Source organism: Odocoileus virginianus, chromosome 9 (genome assembly GCF_023699985.2).
Source record: "Odocoileus virginianus isolate 20LAN1187 ecotype Illinois chromosome 9, Ovbor_1.2, whole genome shotgun sequence".
NCBI lineage: Eukaryota > Metazoa > Chordata > Mammalia > Artiodactyla > Cervidae > Odocoileus > Odocoileus virginianus.
Genome location: NC_069682.1, coordinates 57,789,086 through 57,808,506, shown reverse-complemented (window position 1 = coordinate 57,808,506; position 19,421 = coordinate 57,789,086). Strand labels below are relative to the sequence as shown.

The window sequence follows — 19,421 nt, the reverse complement described above, 5'->3', positions numbered from 1 at the left end:
TGACGAGATGAAACTAGGCATTCAGGTTTCAGAGCTCAAGAGACATAAAATGTCTCATTCTCCCCAGTGCTGGCACTCATGATCACCTTTATTTACATTTCTAAGTCTGGTCACCCATACGGGTGTCATCACCACTGATGAAAAGAAACTGGGGTTCAACAGCTGTGCATGGAAATGCAGGTGCCACCGCAAGGCCAAACGGTTTCAATACAGCCTACAGCCTAAGCAGGCCCCATACTGCAATCACATCCTGTAATGCTAAGACAACAGCATCTTACTAGAATCAGATGCGGTTGTGCTAAGCACATTTTATGTCTCACCAAAGAAATTACAACCCTTCCATGTTTCTTTTCATTTCATTTCACACAAGTCATTGTCCACATTCTTAACAATTAGACGCTTCAGGGGGCGCACAGGTCCCAGATATTTGTCTTTTGGCTCCCCCTGCTGGCCAGGGAGGACCTCTACATGTGAACTCTCCCTATCAGGGAGACTTCAGGTCATACTATTGTTACCCTTTGAGAACAATGTTGCTAATGGGAAAAATCCAATGAGAAAACCAGTCTCAACTTACTAGCTGGTCCTTCATTCCCAAATCTGCCTCCATCCCTGCCAACCTGCGAACTTGTTCCTCACCTAACCTCTGGACACACTGAGGGATGAGCTAAAGACAACATCACAGGAAAAGTATTGTTCATTGCATTCTAATCAAAACCTGGAGTCTAAGAAGATGTCTTCAAAGGTGGAAGAATCAAATCAACCTGATTCATACCCAACACAGATTCTCAATAAGAAAAATAAGCTTTAAGTAGCTAATATCAATAATCAAGAAACGCTGAAATCTCCAAAGGACTTTCCTATAACTGTCACCAAGCAACCCTGGGTTCATCTCTAAGCCCAGCCAGGGATGCCCTGGCCCCCAGGGATAAATGAGTCAGAGACACCCCCTTCCTATCTCCTTCAGGCTTCTCAAATGGAATACTTTGAGAGTATTTTCCCAGGTGGCCACTCTTGCCCCTCAGAACCTATACTGGTGACTGCCGCAGAGAAATAAACCGGAGGCCAATTTGTCATTGATCAGAGCTGTGAGCCGATGTGAGCCTCTGGACAGACGGAGTCACTGAGCCACATCCATCGCAGAGCGCAGGCTGTTATGTTAAAGGGCAACTGTAAAAGTAAGTGAAGGAAACCCTGGCTCTGTCCATCAGCCCATTAAGTAAGGTCCATCTCACCCTGGACTCACCTCAGAGAACTTGCCATCACCAAACCACTGGACCCACCGCATGCCAGACATTGCCTGCCGCTTGGAGGTGGCCTTCCAGGACACCACCATGGCAGGCCACCAGGAGAAACCCTTGATCTTTCCCCATACAAGATCTCCTATTCCAAACTCTTTCCCATCCTGCAAGAAGAAAAACCACATGAACAAAATCACAATGAGATAGATTGGCTGGACTGAGGAAAAACCTTCCGTATTCCACTGACCCTGATGGCAATTGCCTTAAGAGTCCAACACAGGGCTTCCTGCAAGTGCAGGCAGAGTTCCTCAGGAAATTCCCTACCTCCTCCAACACTTCCTGGTTGGAAATTCAGAAGAATTGCCTGAAAATAAGGAGCAGAGGATGGGCAGATTTTGTTGCATGACAAAAACATGGGCTTTTACAGATTGGACCTACAGTATGTCACCTGTAACATCTGACTTTGTATCAGGGAAACATGTTAAACTGCAAACTAAAAAAAACCTGAAAACTCACAGGAAGAACTGAGCAAAAATCCTGGATATTCCCAAAGGCCATCAAACAGGATAGTACAAGTCATTAAAATGCAAAAAGAAAAATTTTGCACCTAAAATACTTGCTACAACAAAAAAAGGGGAGATGCCCATGGAATCATGCAAGCTATTAAAATGTATAAGATCTACTCTAAAGTCATGTACTCGGAAAACAATTTCTATATGGTATGTGTACATACATAAGAAAATACATATGTAGCAAAGCCTGAGTGAAGCCAACAAGCTCAACTGGTTGATGATGAACAAAACTCGATGGATTAGACATGAAAGTGAGGTAACTTCAGTTCCTAAGGAAAAGAAGCCAACCAAAAACTGTGTTTATATATATATATATCCACACACATAAATGATGAATAGAATTATGAATTATCTATGCATATACCTTTCTAAGCACAAAGATGTAATGTTCAGAAAAAATTAGGAAGCAAACTCATCTGGTGCCCGAGTTAATAATGTCAAGATAAGGATGCAGGAAGGGCCACTCAACACATGGAAAACACACCTGGAGAATGAATCAATTATTGTGATAAAAGTGACAAGTCGTAAGTCACCTCTGGGTAACTTTTTCCCAGTAGTACCTGATACTCAGTGCTGTCTGCGTCTCTGCCCTCTGCGTCCACCTGCGAGGTCTCCACGCTCTCCTGCTGGCTGTCCTGGGCCAGGCGGGCGTAGGGTGTACTGCTGCTCTGCGGAACCACATCCTCGTCTGTCAGGTCGATGGTGAGGTAGGGGCTGGCAGGGGACGGCCACGGCGTGCCCGCAGAGGATCCCGTCCGTCGCCTCAGGGACTGCGAACACAAGGACGCCTAGAATGGGCCACAGCAGACCGGGGCGGTGACCAGAGACAGAGGCGCCAGCACAAGTGAGGCAGAGTGAAGACATAAGTTCATGGAACAGAGACCAACAGGGATAGTTTTCCAGGAACAAGTACGTGTCCCTTAGGTGGGGAGAGAAACAACTTCCGGAAGAACAAGGACAGAATTAAGGACCAAGACAGGATAACAAGTGATGCTCAGAGAGGGCTTCCTGGTGCCTAGCCTTGCCGTAGGAGTTGAGAGTTGCTGTTACCCATGGGGTTGGCTCTAGAAGAGTCACTGAAGATACTAGGGAGACAAGACAGTTCTGAAATCAGTGGTTTGAGCTTATTCTGAGGAAGTGTTAAGGACCTAGTCCACAGGAAATCCTTGCACTTCCCACCAGGGTTCCGTCTAGGGATTAGGCCGGGAGAGAAGTCATCAGGCTTAGGAAGAGCTTAGCCAGCTCCCAGGAGAGAAAGGAAAGGCAGGAACCTGAAAGGGAGAGGAGTGTGAAGAAAGGAAGCAGGTTATATATATAGCAGCCACTTGGCATGGTGAGAGGGGCAGTTTCCAGACTGGGCGGGGTTAGGGATCTGAGCATCCGGGGAACCAACCCTGGTAGTTGAGAACTCCACGGGGGACTCGTCCACGTGGTTGCGGCCCTGCCGGCCTCGGGTGGAACGTGGGGAGGGCCTGTGCCTCTCCCGGCTGGAGGTACTGCTGTTATTTCGGGTTCGGACCTGGAAGCAAGAGCGGATAAGCACAAGGCCTTTGGTGAATGGAGGCTGGGGGCTCAGACTGTGGGTCCAGAGGACTAGACTTGAGAGGCTGCCTCAGGTCAACAGGAGTGAAGGCGGTGGTTGAGTTGCTCTGGTCTGGGAACTTCCCACCCCTGAATACCCTAGTAAGTGGAATAAGGGGGCAGCGTGGCTGACAGGGCTGCCTGACAATCCACAGCAGGTCCCACTTGACCTGGTACAGCTGAAACTGGCACCTGCAAATTGAACTGACAAATGAAATCCACATTTATTCCCAAAGACTTCTTTTCTGCAAGCATTATTACAATTGTTGCATTCTTCAAGACAGATGGGACCTCCCTTAGGCTTTCTTCTCAAAATGGCATGAACTTGAGTGTTGCAAACCATGTTTAAATCCTGCACACAAGAGTTAATGCTTAACCATGGGTATACTGGCATTTTCTGTCATCTGTAAAAACAGGACGATATACATCATGTGCTGGATAAGATTATCAATGGCACATGCCGTGGTCACCAAGTGTCAGTCTGCTTTCTAACAGCAGGTTGGGTGACCATGAGCAATAACTGCCTTCCCATTTCCAGACTTTTTAGTCATAGAATCCACCTACAGAAGCAACTTGGTCCCAAAGGTAACTGCACCACAGTCATCCACCTGTAAACTATACCCCTGGGCACTTCTTAGAATGCTTCCCAGAAAAGTAGAGAACTGCCATGTGAAAACCATCACCATCATAATTAATGAGGTTTGCTGTCATTTTCCAATTTCAGAACATTTGTTCAAAGTTCCTCAGGGAGATCCTAGACAAGGCTTTCAATGCAGGCATGCGTGTGTTTGAAGTGCCTCAGCTCAGGGGTAGACACTTACAGCTGGGCTTTCAGGCCGAGTCCTGGTTTCCCGGAAGAGCTTTGGCATCACTGGAGTGTCGGAGCCATCCCCGTCTTCTCCCTCACCATCTCCATCACCCGTCAGGTCCTTTAAAAATGAAAAATTGTGAATTTTAGGTGTCATATAACCGAAATAGTTTAAAAATGAAGAGTCAATCATATTGAAAGCAATATTGGTCTGAGTGACTTTAAAGATCTGCAGCCTCATTTTGTTCAAAAGATTTTATAGGTATGGGCACAGAAAGCTTCACGATGCCCTTTGCATTGATACCTTTTCTTTGGTTTTCTAATTCTACTGGGGTTTCTCCTGAATTCAAAACCATGATTTCATGGTTAGACTAACTTGCTACGCCCAGCAGGGAGACCTGGTCAGTTTCCGCAATTAACAGCATCTGGGAAAAACAGGCTTGAGGAAGATGCTTCCTGATACAATAACCAAGAAGAAATGGCACCAGTCCTATGTGAAGTACACGCCCCATGCTGCACACCAAACCCAACAAAAACTGAGCACAAGAGCCAGAGAGGTGGAGAGTGGTCTGATGTCTGGCCAGCGTGTTAAGAACTTGACTTTTCCCTTGCCAATGGAATTTGGGTCCATTCCTCTCTTTAAAACTAGTACAGTGGTTCTTCCCTTATAGCACAACAGAGTTATAGTGAGAATCAAGTAATGCATGCTTGCATGCTTGGCAAAGCATGCTTGCCAAGGCAGGGCACAGAGGAAGTTCCAAGAGATCAGAATATCTGTTCTGAGCCTCTGTTCCAGTGCTGTCCCTACCAGGTCCCCACAGCTCCTGATCCTCATTATCTGGGTGCCCACTGGTGGTCCTCCATGAGGACAAGAGAAGCCGTATGAGGGGGAGTTTTCATTGTCTACAACTTTCAACTGTGACTTTGTCCCCAACGTCTGATACCAATCCTTTGAAAAAATTAACTGAATTAACAAAACTCTAATATGATTCATAGGAAAACAGAAGGCATAAATAGTGTCAGGAGTAGAAAAAAAAAAAAAACATGGAAAAGCTACAACTGGAAAAAAGTAATCAAGTAGCAACCTTGCCATTGCAACATTGGTAAAAGATTTCAGTGATTGTTGAAAATCCCCTAATAAGGCAGGCACCTTCTTTCCAAAAGGGAAAAAAAAAATCCTTGAGGCCACAGGGCCACACAATCTTACTATCAAACCAGACACAGGTGTATTACAAGAAATAAAATCATACATTCATTTTACTCATGAATAGATGTTAAATTCCAAAATAGATCCAATTCAAAACATACCATGAGCAAGCTGGATTCCTTTCGGGGATTAAAAAAAAAATCTTGTTATAGTATAAATCAGTCCAATTGATCATCCAGATTGAGAAAAATATTCATTTCAAAAACTCAGCATGTGACAGCAGCAAACGCCATTCTAAGTGAGGTTGTTCTAAGTCTTCTGTGTACCTAGCAGTGTTGAAATTCCTCATTCAGCAACTATTTGCTGGCCACCAGTTTAAGTGGGACTCAGGTTCCCTACTTAATATGCAAACCATAGAGTTCCCCTGAACCCCAGAAACGTGACCACAGAACCAGTACCTGAGTATAACTTAGCAGGCTGGAGACCTCCCTCTTGGACAGTCGTGAGCTTGATCTGCGGCCTGGAAGAAAGAACCAGAGTCTGTTGTGAGGAAGGGGCTCTCCTGGTCTCCCTAAACCCACTGACATCCTCAGGGGTTAACTCCTAGCCCTTGAACAGTTCCTTCCTATGCTGCCCAAATCAGCGGCCACTAATTCTACTAAAGGAGCAACCCAGTGCCTGCCATGGCAGCCACATTAAGTGCTCACATGTGGCTCCTCGCTGTTGTGTGAACAATGCAGAAAGAGAATACTTTCACCCTCTAGAAAGTTCTATGGGAAGGCGTAACTTGAAGAGTTCTCTTGACAGCAGGATGAGACAATACAGGGGTTTCCAAACCAGCTGGGCCAGAAAATCTCAGCAGGGAGGATCCCAGGTGATGTGATCTGGGAGCAGCAGAGGGGAGGGGAAGATAGAAAGGGTGGGAGACTGGCAGCAAGCCTGAGATGCTAGCTGCCTCCATTTCCTCCCAGAAAAATGACAGGCCAAGCTGCAAGTGGAGAGGGGTGTCCCCCACAGAAGTGTCAAAGACCCCAGTCTACCTGTGCTGTGTCCACCCCCTTGTCTGGAACAGAAGGGCTCATTGGCTTGGGGTCACCTACTCTGTCCCAGCGGAGGTGACAGGAGAACAGGCAGCAACTCTTCCCTTCCATGGGGCTGGGGCAGGGGCCGTCAGAGGCACAGGCCGTCCCAGCCTGCCCTGAGCCTGCTCGGGGGCCCGTGTCCCAGCTGCGGTCCACCATAACCACCCTCCCCTCCCCTCCTCCCCACCAGGCACGCCACCTCTGCCAGCTCTGCCACCGCGGATCTCGGGGGTGCTGACAGCCTCCAGGATCGGGGGCGAGGGCGCATCCTTGGAGTCAGAAGACTGGTCGCTGCAGCCCCCATTGGTGAGGATGGAGTCTTCCCTCCTGCTGGCGTCCTCCTCTCCGTTGAGCTGTCTGGTGTCTCCCTTCATTGTTTCCTGTCGGAAGGCCAGAGTGAGGAGGGTAGCAGAGATGCAAGGGTGGAAGGGGGTAGTGTGCCCCCAAACCTCTGCCAGTGTAGCCAAGTCCTCAGGCCAAGAGAGGGCCTGTCAGTGGTTCTCAGGACCCCACCCAGGCCGCCCCCCAGAGCCTGCCCCCCTCACCAAACTCGGAGGCTCGGGACTTGGTTCCATGTGGCCACTCGACCCGAAGGCTCAGAAGCCAGCACCCAGGACAGAGGAGGGGGCTGGGCCGTGGTCTGAGGCTCAGGCTGCTCTGTACAATTAGCCGGCCACTTCAAACAATGCCATCTAAGGCCGGCCTGCCTGCCGCCAGCCTTGGTCCCCTCTGCCCCTGGCGCGCTCTCCCTGCCCAGTCTCTGCAGGGCCTCGGGAAGTCAGTGCATTATTTTCCCTCCTGACCCCTTTGTTTGCTCTCTCCCTTCCCCTCAATCTCCAGGTCCTCTTCCCACCGTCCCCTCCTCCCCCACAGAACAGCTTCTCTCTTCTCCATGGCAGCACAAGCCCCGCCCCATCACAACCTCGGGGGCCCATTGGTCTGCTGGCCTGTCGCTCACTCTCCTCCTCCCTTACCAGCTGGGGCTCAGAGTCCCAAGTTCCCAAGAAGGGAAGGAATGGAGGAGACACAGGGAGAAGGACTGGGATGGGTTATCCAGGAACATGTTCCCCATCTGCTCCAACCCCACCCCACCTCTGGGCCTTTGCCTCCCCACCCCTGCCCACCCTGGTAAGTGCAACATCTCTAGGCTATTAAGCTAAGACCAGCTCCAGACAGGTCTTCAGGTATGCATTGGAGAGCTGTGCGACCTTTGACCTGACCCTACTGCCTGCAACATGTTGGCCTCAAGAACATGCACCTTGCTCTCATTTATTCCTCTGAATGTGATTGTGGGCCCATTTTATAGAACAGGTAAACTGACCCACAGACCTGGTCAGCCTTCAACATTAAAAAAAAACTCACATGAAAGAGGAAGGGTGCCACATCCTCCTGGTCCTGGAACCCTGCTTGTGAGGTTTCCCCAGCTAACAGCTGCCTATGGACGCTGAGCACTCCTGGCCTGTATTCCCTATCATGGAGACAGACTCACCACATAGTACCCAATGACCCAAGCAAGCCTCCCAGGGTACCTTCTAGAACCATCATCTAGGCTACAGGCTGTGAGCTGCAGTAGGGATGCTGCCAGCACACCCACCAGGGGGCGCTGTGGGGCTCACTGATGAACTTCTCAGCGCTCCCGGGTGGATATGCAATGTCCTGGCAATGGCAACCCACTCTGGTTGTCTGGTTGTCTGGAAGGAGAAGGCAGTGGTACCCCACTCCAGTACTCTTGCCTGGAAAATCCCATGGATGGAGGAGCCTGGTAGGCTGCAGTCCATGGGGTCACTACAAGTAGGACACAACTGAGCGACTTCACTTTTCCTTTTCATGTTCATGCATTGGAGAAGGAAATGGCAACCCACTCCAGTATTCTTGCCTGGAGAATCCCACGGATGGGGGAGCCTGATGGGCTGCCATCTGTGGGGTCTCACAGAGTCGGACACGCCTGAAGAGATTTAGCAGCAGCATGGATTCTCAATTCCACCCTGGGAACCAGTCCATCCCCCAGGTAAGTAAACCTGATACTCCCCACAAGGCAGAGGGACCACGGAATCATCCTGCAGAATTCTCAGGCACCTACTAAATCAGGATCAACATTTTCACAGGATCCCTTGGTAATCAATATCCAATTAAAGAAACACTGCCTTGGAATTCCCTGGCAGTCCAGTGGTTAGTTCTTTCACTGTGAAGCCCGGGGTTTGACAGAAATTCTGCAAGCTGGATTTTGAGCAGATCAGTGAAAAGGAAAAAAAAAATACAGCCTGGGTCACAAATGCATACACTGATACAGAGCATTTAACCAACCCAAGTGGCCCAGAGTGTGCAGGTTCACAGTTCCTGGTGTATTTTCACTCAGTTCATATTAAGGAATCTTACCAGCCCCAAGGAAAAGGAGGACTGCCTGACCCAGCCTGATTAGCTGCTTCTCTAGCCCTTTTTTACTCTCAAGCCCTGACCCGGAAGAACAGGTTGTCTGACCCCATGGCCAGTTCCTGTCAGTCCAAGCGGCCAGTATCTCAGGAAAACTGCTGGAGTGTAGTTCAGAGTAATCATTAATTTCCAGTGTTTTGCCTCAGGCCAAACCAGTGAACTAAGTAACCTCCATGGCCGGGCAGAGGATGGGAGACTTGGCCGTGGGGTGCAAGACAGCAGGAGGCTCCACAGCGAGCTCTGGGGAGGGGAGAGGGGCAGACTGAAGACAGGGCTTCGGTCAGGAGCGGGTAGCAGGTCAGAGGCTGAAGTCTAGGGACAAGGCTTCCCTCTTATGCGGGGCTCAGAGCTCCCTCAGACAGTCCCCACCTGGGTCAACAGGAATCTCCCTCCTAGACAGACCCATTTGGAGCCTGCAGCCCAGAGCAGACAATGATTAACTATGACTAACCACCTCAGGCTTCCCTGGAGCCTCAGCAGTGCCAACTTGTCTGCCAGTCTGCTGGAGGGATGGACAGGTGAGCAGAGCTCCTTCCCAAAGCCAGATCTCAACAGTCAGGAAAAAATCTGCCCCTAGAACCAAACCCACAGGGACTGGAGGAAGATTCAGGGAAGGAAACCAACCTGCTGTATGACCAACTGCCTGGGTGCCCTGGGGTGAGCTAGGTAGGTAAAATATTACTTCCAGTGGCGTCATTCAATGTGATTTCATTAAAAGTTCCTTCCCTGTAGTTTTCACCAACCAGAATTTGCAATGACATTAGATTCCTGGATTGGGAAGATCTGCTGGAGAAGGGATAGGCTACCCACTCCAGTATTCCTGGGCTTCCCTGGTGGCTCAGCTGGTAAAGAATCCACCTGCAATGCAGGAGACCTGGGTTCAATCCCTGGGTTGGGAAGATCTCCTGGAGTAGGGAGCCAACTACCCATGCCAGTATTCTGGCCTGGAGAATTCCATGGACTGTATAATCCATGGGGTCGCATAGAGTCGGACACGGCTGTGCAACTTTCACTTTCACTTCACTAGTTACAACACAGACACACTGGAGTCCAGAACTGGCAAGATTTAAAGATGCCCAGCTCGATTCCTCAACATTTTACCCACATTATTTTTCTCCTCTACATTATACACATGACCCAAACAGCTGCAGCCATGTGCTACTGTTGAGGCCCTCAACCTGGAAGCCCCATCACATATTCAGATTTCAGAAACCACAGGTCAAAACAAGGAAGGCTTCTCTCAAAGGCTTCCATAAGTAATCATCTGGCCCTCACGAAGATCCACAAATCTTGATCACTTTTCTCAGTATTTACTACCATATGCCAGGCACTCTTCTGTGCTTTACCTGTATGAATTCACTTAATCCTTACATAACATTAATGTTATCCCTGTATAACAGATGAGCAAACTGAGGTTAGGCAACATAATACGTACTCATTCAAAAGAATGCTCCCAGGGAAGAAGGCGTGAATTTTAACCACATGCTTTTGGCAAGAGAAGATCTTAGCACCAGGGATTGGTTTGTAATGGTAGATAATACATCTCCCTCATGAAGTTGTTTGGCTTCTAATGAGTCAAAATTGGCATTTCCCAGATAATGTGGCCCCCAACACAAGCCAGTTCCTTTATCTAGAGGGATCCCAACCCTGAGAGGTGGCATCTTCCCCAGGGATTTTCCCAGAGGGGCTGACACACCAGCTCCAGGACACTTGCCACTTGGCTGTTAGCACGTCCCAGGCCCCTCCTGTCTGCTAAAGGCAGAACTGACACCTCTTAACCCCCACCCCAACCCAAGGCAAGTCCTCTCATCTACCTGCTCTCAACAGGCTCAGATGAATTAAGTCACCCAGCAAAGTGGCAGTGCCAAACTCATGCCCAGGCAATGCAGGGCACGTGCCTGGAACTGTTGTGCCCGAGACGAGTTGTGAACAATGCACCGTCCGTTCCAGGAGCTTTGGGAGCTGTATGGCTGAGGGACTTAACACCAGCTGAGTGTTCACCTTCACAGGAGGTGGTAGTCCAACCTCGTGACGCAGGTGAACTCTGACCCTTTCCCAGAGGCTGGGGTCCAGCACGTGACTTCGGGGCAGTCAGCGATGCTGGGTGGGCTCACAGGCAAGGTTCCCCCTGCAAGACCCTGCCTCATTAGTGCAGGATGCTTGTGTCCTGACTGAACCAGGTCAGACGTGTCCAAATGCAATGTGGCAGACAGAAGGGTGAGTGGCACCCCCAATTAGACTCAGGAAGGAGGCGGCCCAGGGACTCCCCACAACCCAGCTATAAACCTGAGAAGTGATGTCATTCATTTCCTCTAGGCTGGTACCAGCAGCATAACTATTTCCTGGCACCCTGTAAATGTTAATTGCATTAATTAAACTTACAGTGCAGGAAGGGGGTGATGGTGGGCTTGATGGTGAGGTCGGCGGGGGAGGATATTGAGCATCCCTGTCCCAAGCTGTCCACCCAGGGTTTAGAGATTTGTGAAGCAAAAAAGGGAGAGAGAGGGTGAAAGACATTCCCACCTCCCCTATTTAAAAAGCTCCTCCTTGGCCTGTGGGAGGGGAATTGACTCCTGACTCCTCCCCTTGAACTGCTCAAGTATTTCTTAGCTATTTCCCAAAATGGCTGAGATAGAGCACTCAGCATGTACCGCAGAAGAGTTAGTTACTCTTATGATCCCCACTCTGCAGATGGGGAATCAAGCTCAGAAGAAACAGATAGGCAGCTTCCGGGTTCCCAGAGTGACTGTGTGATGGAGACTGAGGCCTTAGTCCAGGAGGCAGATCTTAAAGACATCATAAAACAATGCAGTATGCACAGTTTTTAAGTTTAAACAGTTGAAAAAGTTTAAGGCCAGGGAGGGACAGCTCACCCAGGTGAGTGAAGAGAAAGAGGCAGTGGAGACAGTACAGACAGAGTCAAGGACAGAAACAGCTGTCCCCCTGGCTGGGGACGAGCACAGGGTCCCAGGTCCCTGTGCCTGATCAGGAATCTCCAGTCAATTCCATTAAAAGGATCAGGTTCACAGGGAAGCAGGGAGAAAATGTCCTTCCTCATTGTCCTCTTCAAGCCTCAGTCATACAGCCTAGGCAATGAAGTGCCCTCATCCAATTCCCTAGGTGGTTGGTGCTACAGATCCCAAAGCAGATGGCAAAACCTTAAAACCTGGCGATTACGCAGTCTTGTGTGCTATCGTGCCAGATTTCCCAGCTTAGGCTCACAAAGGGATGCATCCCTTCATCCATGATGACTCTCAAGTTTGGAGAATTTTTCAGTGCCTCTGGGTCATGGCTACATGCACCACTGTCCTTGTACAGTAGTAGTTGGGCCTGGGCATATTTATCAGAATCATCAAAAGGACTGACCCCAGTAGTCAGTCTGGGCAAGTATGAGAAAAGCTGTCTATGAAGATGTTCCTTGCAACACTGCTCATTAATAGCAAAATAATAGAGAAACATCGGTACAGCTGGATATTTGTCAATACACTGTAATAAAATTATATACCATTAAACTTCTAGATAATTTACAGGAAAACCTAGGAACTTGCAGAAACATCTGAAATGAGAGCTTCAACTAGAGTTTGGAGTCAAACTTTTTACCCTAAGGAAACAAATTGCAAGCAACTAGCCCCTTCTGCCTTCAAGTTATTTCAGAAGCCCTAGGAAGGTCATGCAGATGGAGACAGGGAACCCATGGGTCACCCAGAATGCCACGTGGGGCATCCTAAGGCTGAGGATTTGGGAGCTGCTATACCCACTCCAGTGGCCTTGTTCCTCTAGGCAAAGTCCAGCCAAAGTGTCCTCTGTCCTCTTCCCAGCGGAGATGGAAGAAAGGAGACCGCTATTCTCAAGGTCACTCCCCCAGCTCTGCCCCTCGCAGCAGCCTGCACCTGTTGCTACTACCATTGCCTAAAACCTCAGCCCATCTACATACCAATGCTGTGGGGATACCGATTCAGTATTGAAGATGGCAATCTGACAGTATGACCTCAAGTGCCAAGTGTCCATATCCTGTTATACAGGAATGCTACTGCTAGGAATCCACTCGGCGCAAAGCTCTTCCCAAAATCTGTGGGCAAGACTGGCATTGCTTTCATTGTCGAAGTAAAAGCTACCAACAAATGATCAATGGGAGACTGTCTAAATTACATGCAGCCACACTGGGGAGACCACCGAGAGGCAAAGAATAGGGCAGCTGTTGCTAGATGAAACCATGTAAAGTGAAAAAGTCCACCTAACAATACAATCGCATTTAATAGGTTACTGTGTATATTAAGCCATGCTCCTTCAGCATTTTTTCTTTAACTTCTCAGGAAGGTGGCTTGTGGAAGAACTGACAACCATATCCCCATGTGACTTTTACAATCAAAAAGTCAACTTTAAGATGTCACTTTTGAAAATGACCATTTAAGTTTAGTCAATCTGAAGTTTTTTGAATGGTATAAGGTAGAAGTCTCAGTTTTCTCTACAAGGAAAGTCAGACATACAATGACTAACTCTCAATTTTCTCTATAAGGAAAGTCAGACATACAATGACTAACATACAATGACCTAACTCCACCTCCTCTATATGATTCCCCTATATACATGGGATGTTTCTGGTTTCCCTTTTCTTTTTGGTATTTAGCCCTTGCCACCTCTTTTAATTATGATACCTTTACAATAAATGCTCATATCTGCTTGGACAAGCCTGCCAACATTAAAGTTTCATTGATTCTCAATTTCACCCATACCTCTATGTACATTTGCTCAGAACTGTCCATATCCTATTGTCCAGGTACATGCTGCCTCCCTGGTAACCGAGAAAATCCCTGAGGACAGCACCTGCCCATCCAGGCATCTCGCCTAACACTGCATATCTCCCTGTGTCCCAGGTGAGGTCTCCTTCCGCTCACCTGCAGTGTCTCCTCCGGTTCCAGTGCTTCAGCTACAGGACACACAGGCTTGTCCAGGGCCTGCTTTGGGTGTCACCCAGCACACATTCACGGAGCCAGGACACCAAGTGCCCCCAGCACCATACTGGCCGCTGGGAACATCCACCTGGAGGGCACCATCCCTTCTCCAGGAGCTGAAGGGCAGTGGAAGGCCCTGGCTCTGGCCCCAGCAGACCCATTTGCAACTGGAAGCAAATGCAACTGGAAATAAACACTGCTTAGAAAGCCCCATTAACCTCAGAAGGTGGAAGTACAGGAAAGGATGGAGAATAGATATGTCATGACTTCTCCACCCAGGCTGCAACACCAGAGACCTGACTGAGGGGAAAAATTAATGCCAGACTGAGGACTCCCTGGTCCCTTTTCTAGCTGCCAGACCTCTAGCACTGGGCAGGGCGTTGGACCATCCCTCTGCTCCAGGGAATGGGGAACAAGACAAACCAATATCAGAGAGCTACCTTCAGATTTTGGGAGACCCAGAGACAAGTTCCAGTCCATGTCCCACAGTAAGCCTCCAGTTTTAAATCCTTCTCAATATGGAGATACAGTTCAAAACTAAAATATGAAAAACAAAAACAGTAAAAAAAAATAATGAATGGAGCTCTACACACTAAAATTAAGACAAGGGAATAAAGGATGTGTCCAAAAACAAGATGAAGACACCATTACAAATGAAATTCTTAGGACAAGAACCCTTCAAAACACAAAAGCTGAGGACACCAGAAAGCAGAACTAAGAACAAATGGTCAAAATGCCACCAGGCCAGGAGGGGCTGCATCTGATGAATGAGTTGTACAGAGTACAAAGAACAAGAGGTGTAATAGCTGAAGGAAATTTATTCCCTCAACTTTAGGATAGGAGCCCTCAGTGGCACTGAGCCCTTCTCCTCCCATACCATCTCCTCATACACACCTGGTCAGCATCATCTATCCCCGAGAGGAAATTAATTGGTTAAGAACATTTCCCCAGGACCTCTCCCACCCATCAATTCTTAACAATGCATTTTTAATTTCCTGCTCATAATTTCTCAATGACTAATGCTCTACCCACAAATCTCATAGACTATTAAAGGCCATTTTTCTAGAAGATCTAAGTATGATCCCTGTGTCAAAAAACTGAAAGGCTGTGGAGGGGGGCAGGGGGAACACCACCACAGGCAACAGCTTGCCTGGGGCACAGTCTATAGACTGCATCCTTTGAATGGAGAAATCTCTGCAGGGCTTCCCTGGTGGCTCAGTGGTAAAGGATCTGCCTGCCAATGCAGGAGACCCAGGTTCAATCCCTGGTCTGGGAAGATACCATGGGGCAACTAAGCCCATTGTGCCCCAACTATTGAGTCTGTGCTCGAGTCAGAAGCCCTACTGCTACTGAATCCACACTCTCTAGAGCCACTGTAATGAGAAGCCCACACCACCAACTAGAAGAGAGTACCTGCTCACAATAGAGAAAAGCCCACACAGCAAGGACCCAGAACAACCAAAAATAAAATTTTTTAAATATATATATGAAGGCTTAAAAGTTACTCTAAAAAAAGAAGAGAGGAAAAAAAAGAGAAAAACCTCTGCAGGTGAAGTTATTTAGAAAAACTTGGTCAGGCTGAGTGGGGAAAAGAGCAGAGGCCAGTGGGTCTCTAAAAGTCCTCCCATTCACTTGGGGAGCTGGCCCCAAAGTGCACTTTCCACAGTGCACTGGGAAACCTCGCCAATGGAGGGCCTTTCCTCCCCACACCGCACTTTCCCTGGATTCTTGCCTTTTTTGCTTAGGATGGACTGCTTCTTCTCTCTACGCTTTCTCCACTTCTGGAAGAAACTGAGAGGGCCCCCAAACATTGATTACCTTGGGACTGTGAGATTACAGGCCATGATCTGTTTTTTCTTTACATCTGAAAATGGCAAATATGATTTTCATTTGTATCAAACACAATGAAAATCCTTTTGATGAAATATTCTAATTCCCTACACAAAACAGATCCTCCTCACTTTTTGCTTATTTCCTCAGGAATGCTAACTAAGACTGTTTCTCACAGCAAGTAAATAATTACCACTAGCCATCATCTCAGTATTGACTACACAATGTGACATTTATTAAATCCTCATTATGTGCACTTTTTAATAGGATCTCAACTGACTTCAACATCCCCTTAACTGGGCAACAATGCATCCCCATTTTACAGATGGAGCAACTGAGGCTCAGGTCACTAGCTTATAAATGTAGTGAATTGGATATAAATCCTGATTTGATTCGGCAGCCCAGGCCGCATGAGTATGTTGATTTCAATGACTAACATCACCTACAACATAACAGACTTTTTACAATACTTGGGGGCCCCCTAGGGCCCAAGTCCTAAAAGGCTGCTGAATTCCATTTCATCCTCCTTCCAACTCTACTGGGGGTGTGTATACCTTCACTCACTTCACATACAGGTAGTAATCAGCACCAGGTCCCCACATGTGGTCTCCCTCTGCATTTAGGAGGCCACTTCCCGCTAGCCACGGCCAGATACATTTGAACACCTGGACTTGGCTTGCTCCCTTTTGGAGGTTCACTCTTGTCCGGGATAGTGGCAGATGTGAAAGCTTGTAAAGCACTCATCAGCAGGCTACCTAAGTACCTGCAACTCTTGAGTCCATCAGTGGCAAATTTTTGACCCTGTGAGAACATAGCCCATCACTTTACAAAGAGAGTGCTGAAAACATGAGAATTCAGTACTCTTGCAGCCCTGATCTGCCATGAAACTGGAAAAAAAAAAAAATCACCCTAAACTCATGATTTTAAAACTCCAAGAGTGTGCCTGTACCTCCGAAGGGTTGGGGTATAGGCCCTTGCCATGGTGTCAGACCAAGCAGCCTTTCAGATTTAGCGAGGATCATCTCGGGTGAAAAGGAAAAGTATCTGAGCCTGGAGGGACAGCAGGCAGGAGAGTTGGTCTGAGACAAAGGAGTTAGTCCCGGGGAAGTTCTTCTGGGAAGAACTCACCCAAACCCTCCATCAAGGAGGTTGGAGCTGTAGTATGAGAAAGGGAGACAGGCCCCTCTGGGCTGCAGGCCCCACATCGCAGGAGGAAAGGCAGGAGGGGAAGCAGCCTCTCACAGCCCCACCTCCCTGGCTCCTCCCCTGCACCCCCTGCAGCTCCCAAGTACCCTCCTACCCTCCCTGCAAACTTTGCAGGGGTTGGAGGTACTGCTTATGGCTTTAAGGAGCAGGATGGAGCAGGCCCCAGCCCCAGCCCCTTTGTCTCAGCCTTCTCCACCCTAACAGAAAAGGAAAGGCTCTCCCGTAGTTCTGCACCCTCAAGGCAGGTCCCAAACTTGGGTGGGGGTGTAAAAATGGCCCCAACCCATAAGACAAAAACTTGCTCCTTTCAAAAAGGAACAAAGGCACCCTTTCCTCCAACTCCCAAATCGAGGACAATGATTCGGAAAATCTTCCATACTTGAGAGGACAACCTTCGTTGGAGGGAGGGAAGGAGGGGATGGCAGTTGGCCTGCATCCTCCCCAATTCTCATTAATGGCCACCCTAAAAAGAGGTGCTAATGGTTAATTAATACAATACTATTCACCACCTGCTATACCAAGCACTAAAGTATTGAGTCCTAACCCAAGCCTAATGTGATAGGAATTATCACATCATCTGAGGAACACAGAGGGTTAGTTTAAATTGTGTAAAACTGGTTTCCTTCTTACCCAACTTGGAGATATTAATATGCCTGTTCCCATTTCACAAATGTAATAGGCACAGAGGGCCGCAGATTTACATGGACAGACTTAAACACATGCCAAAGATCTATGCATCCCCCCTACTTATCCCACATGATAGATAAGGAGTGGCAAACTTTATTGGGGGATTTCTGTATGCCAGCCCTATAAAATAGGTAGCATCATTTCAAAGCTGGAAAGACCAAGTCTGCACCTGGGGATTCCAATGGCTGGGGTGCAAGAAGTCACAGCAGTCCTGGTGGAGAACAGAGGCAGTTCAGTGTCCTGGATCCTGGAAATGGGGGCCCCAGCAGGGATCTGGCTCCCTAAAACAACTGCCACCAGTTTGCCAAAACTCACAGCATCCAGAAATCAGGAGGCAGAAAGTCAGATATCGTAACCTTGTCCTTAATTCTCTTTAATGCATACACCTCTCAGCTCGCGGCAGGGAAGCATCAGGGCCCAGCCAGCCTCTTTCAGCCTGGGAGTGAAGGAGGCAGCATGGACAAGCCGGCCTGGGCCCAGAACTCCTGCAGCCCTTCCCTGCCACAGGTGGGTGACTCCAGCAGGAAAACCCAGGCCACAAGAGCAAGCAACTCTGTTGCTAACTTGCTACCTCTGCCGGCTCTTCCCCAACTTCCTTTCTCGTCTGGGCAGTGGGACTCAGAACCTACCCACCAGCAGCAAACAATCTCACTGGGCACCGAAGTAGCGCTGGAGGTTTTCAGGCCTCAGTTTGCAAGTTTGCGAAGTGGGACCAGCCCGACTCTTGGAAGAGGGGGAAAAATGGAAAGTGAGGCCCCAGGGCAGGCAGCGTGGCCGGGTAGGGACGCGCCGCTCCGGGCCAGCTCCTCCCCGGCCAGGTGTGCACAAGCGTGAAGGCAGCCTCTCCCTAGGGCATCCCCGCAACCCCGCCGCACCTCGGTCTCCGTCGGTCCCCCAGGGGGGACCCCGCGAGCCCGCCCCTCTGGCACATGCCCCTGGGAAGCGCGCACATACCGGTCCACCTGCTCTCCCGCGCCCATCCACTACCTCTCCCCAGTCCCCGGGAGGCAGAAAGAAAAAAAAAGTTCCTTGGCTGAACCCCCAGGTCCCAGTCATAAAGGACGGACGGTCGTCTCCTCGGCAGAACTCTCTTCTGCTCCGTCCCCCTTCCCAAGTAGACTCCCTCTCTAGCCGAGGCAAGGTAAGAATACCCCTGCTTCACTAACTCCACTTCTCACCAGTAGGAGACCTCCTCCCCTCGAGTCTAGACCCCGGGAAGGCCGCCCGGCGCCCTCCCTGGGGACGAACCTCTCTCCTCCTCTGGGTCTCCGGAACACCGCAAGTGTCTCCCTGTAAGACACATGCCTTCGCCGTCGCCAATTTTATCCTCATTGCCCATTTCCCCGCAGTAGGATCAGGGGCTTCTCCTCCCCAACCATGCCCGGTCTCCAGCCGTGCGGGAACCGCCTCCCCAGGACGTCCCGGAACGGGATTCCCTCCCTGCGGTGCCGGGACCCCTCTACGGTCCCTTCCCCCACCAGCCCACGAAACCCTCGGTCTGGCAAGCCTCCCCGGGGGCCACGGGGCGCTCACCTGCCGAGAGCCTGGCTCGGGCGCGGCTCCGCGGGTCGAGCCGCGGGTTCGGACAGGCGGGCGGGAGGCCGGCGGGCGGCCGCGCAGGGCGCTCGGCTTGCGAATCTCCGGCGCTGATCGCCGAGCTACGTTTACTTGGGTCACTTAACCCTCGCGCTGCCGGCCGGGCGCGGCCGCCCGCTCGCCTGCCTGCCTGCCTGCCTGCTGCCAGTGAGCCGGTGGCGTCCGTCGGGGGGCGCTCGGGGCGTCCACGCGGGCAGCGGCAGCCGGGCTAGGGAGGGGGTGCGGCTGCTGCGAGGAAGCGGCGCGGGCAGGACCCGGCAGCTGGAGTGGGTGGGGAGGGGGCGGTGCCGAG

At 49.7% G+C, this 19,421-nt stretch overlaps 1 protein-coding gene and 1 non-coding gene across 11 annotated transcripts in view; one reads left to right on the top strand and one right to left on the bottom strand.

The window, feature by feature from the left end:
* DNMT3B (DNA methyltransferase 3 beta) overlaps positions 1–19,172 on the bottom strand; it is a 34,223-nt gene extending 15,051 nt beyond the window's left edge. For 3 of the 10 annotated variants that reach the window (XM_070472537.1, XM_020916175.2, XM_070472533.1), the window contains exons 1-7: positions 18,782–19,033; positions 6,628–6,808; positions 5,805–5,866; positions 4,213–4,320; positions 3,204–3,329; positions 2,371–2,580; positions 1,244–1,402 (exon numbers count right to left, since the gene is read on the bottom strand). In XM_070472537.1, the coding sequence (XP_070328638.1) occupies positions 1,244–1,402; positions 2,371–2,580; positions 3,204–3,329; positions 4,213–4,320; positions 5,805–5,866; positions 6,628–6,808; positions 18,782–18,865 (930 nt within the window). In that variant the 5' untranslated portion in view covers positions 18,866–19,033. Of the gene's footprint in view, positions 1–1,243; positions 1,403–2,370; positions 2,581–3,203; positions 3,330–4,212; positions 4,321–5,804; positions 5,867–6,627; positions 6,809–18,781; positions 19,034–19,066 lie in introns of those variants that run through there. The other 7 variants (XM_070472530.1, XM_070472534.1, XM_070472535.1 and 4 more) reach the window with 5 other exon arrangements.
* On the top strand, positions 15,015–15,086 carry TRNAG-GCC (transfer RNA glycine (anticodon GCC)). Its single transcript has one exon. It is a non-coding gene; the product is annotated as a tRNA-Gly (tRNA).
* Positions 19,173–19,421: the final 249 nt, after the last annotated feature.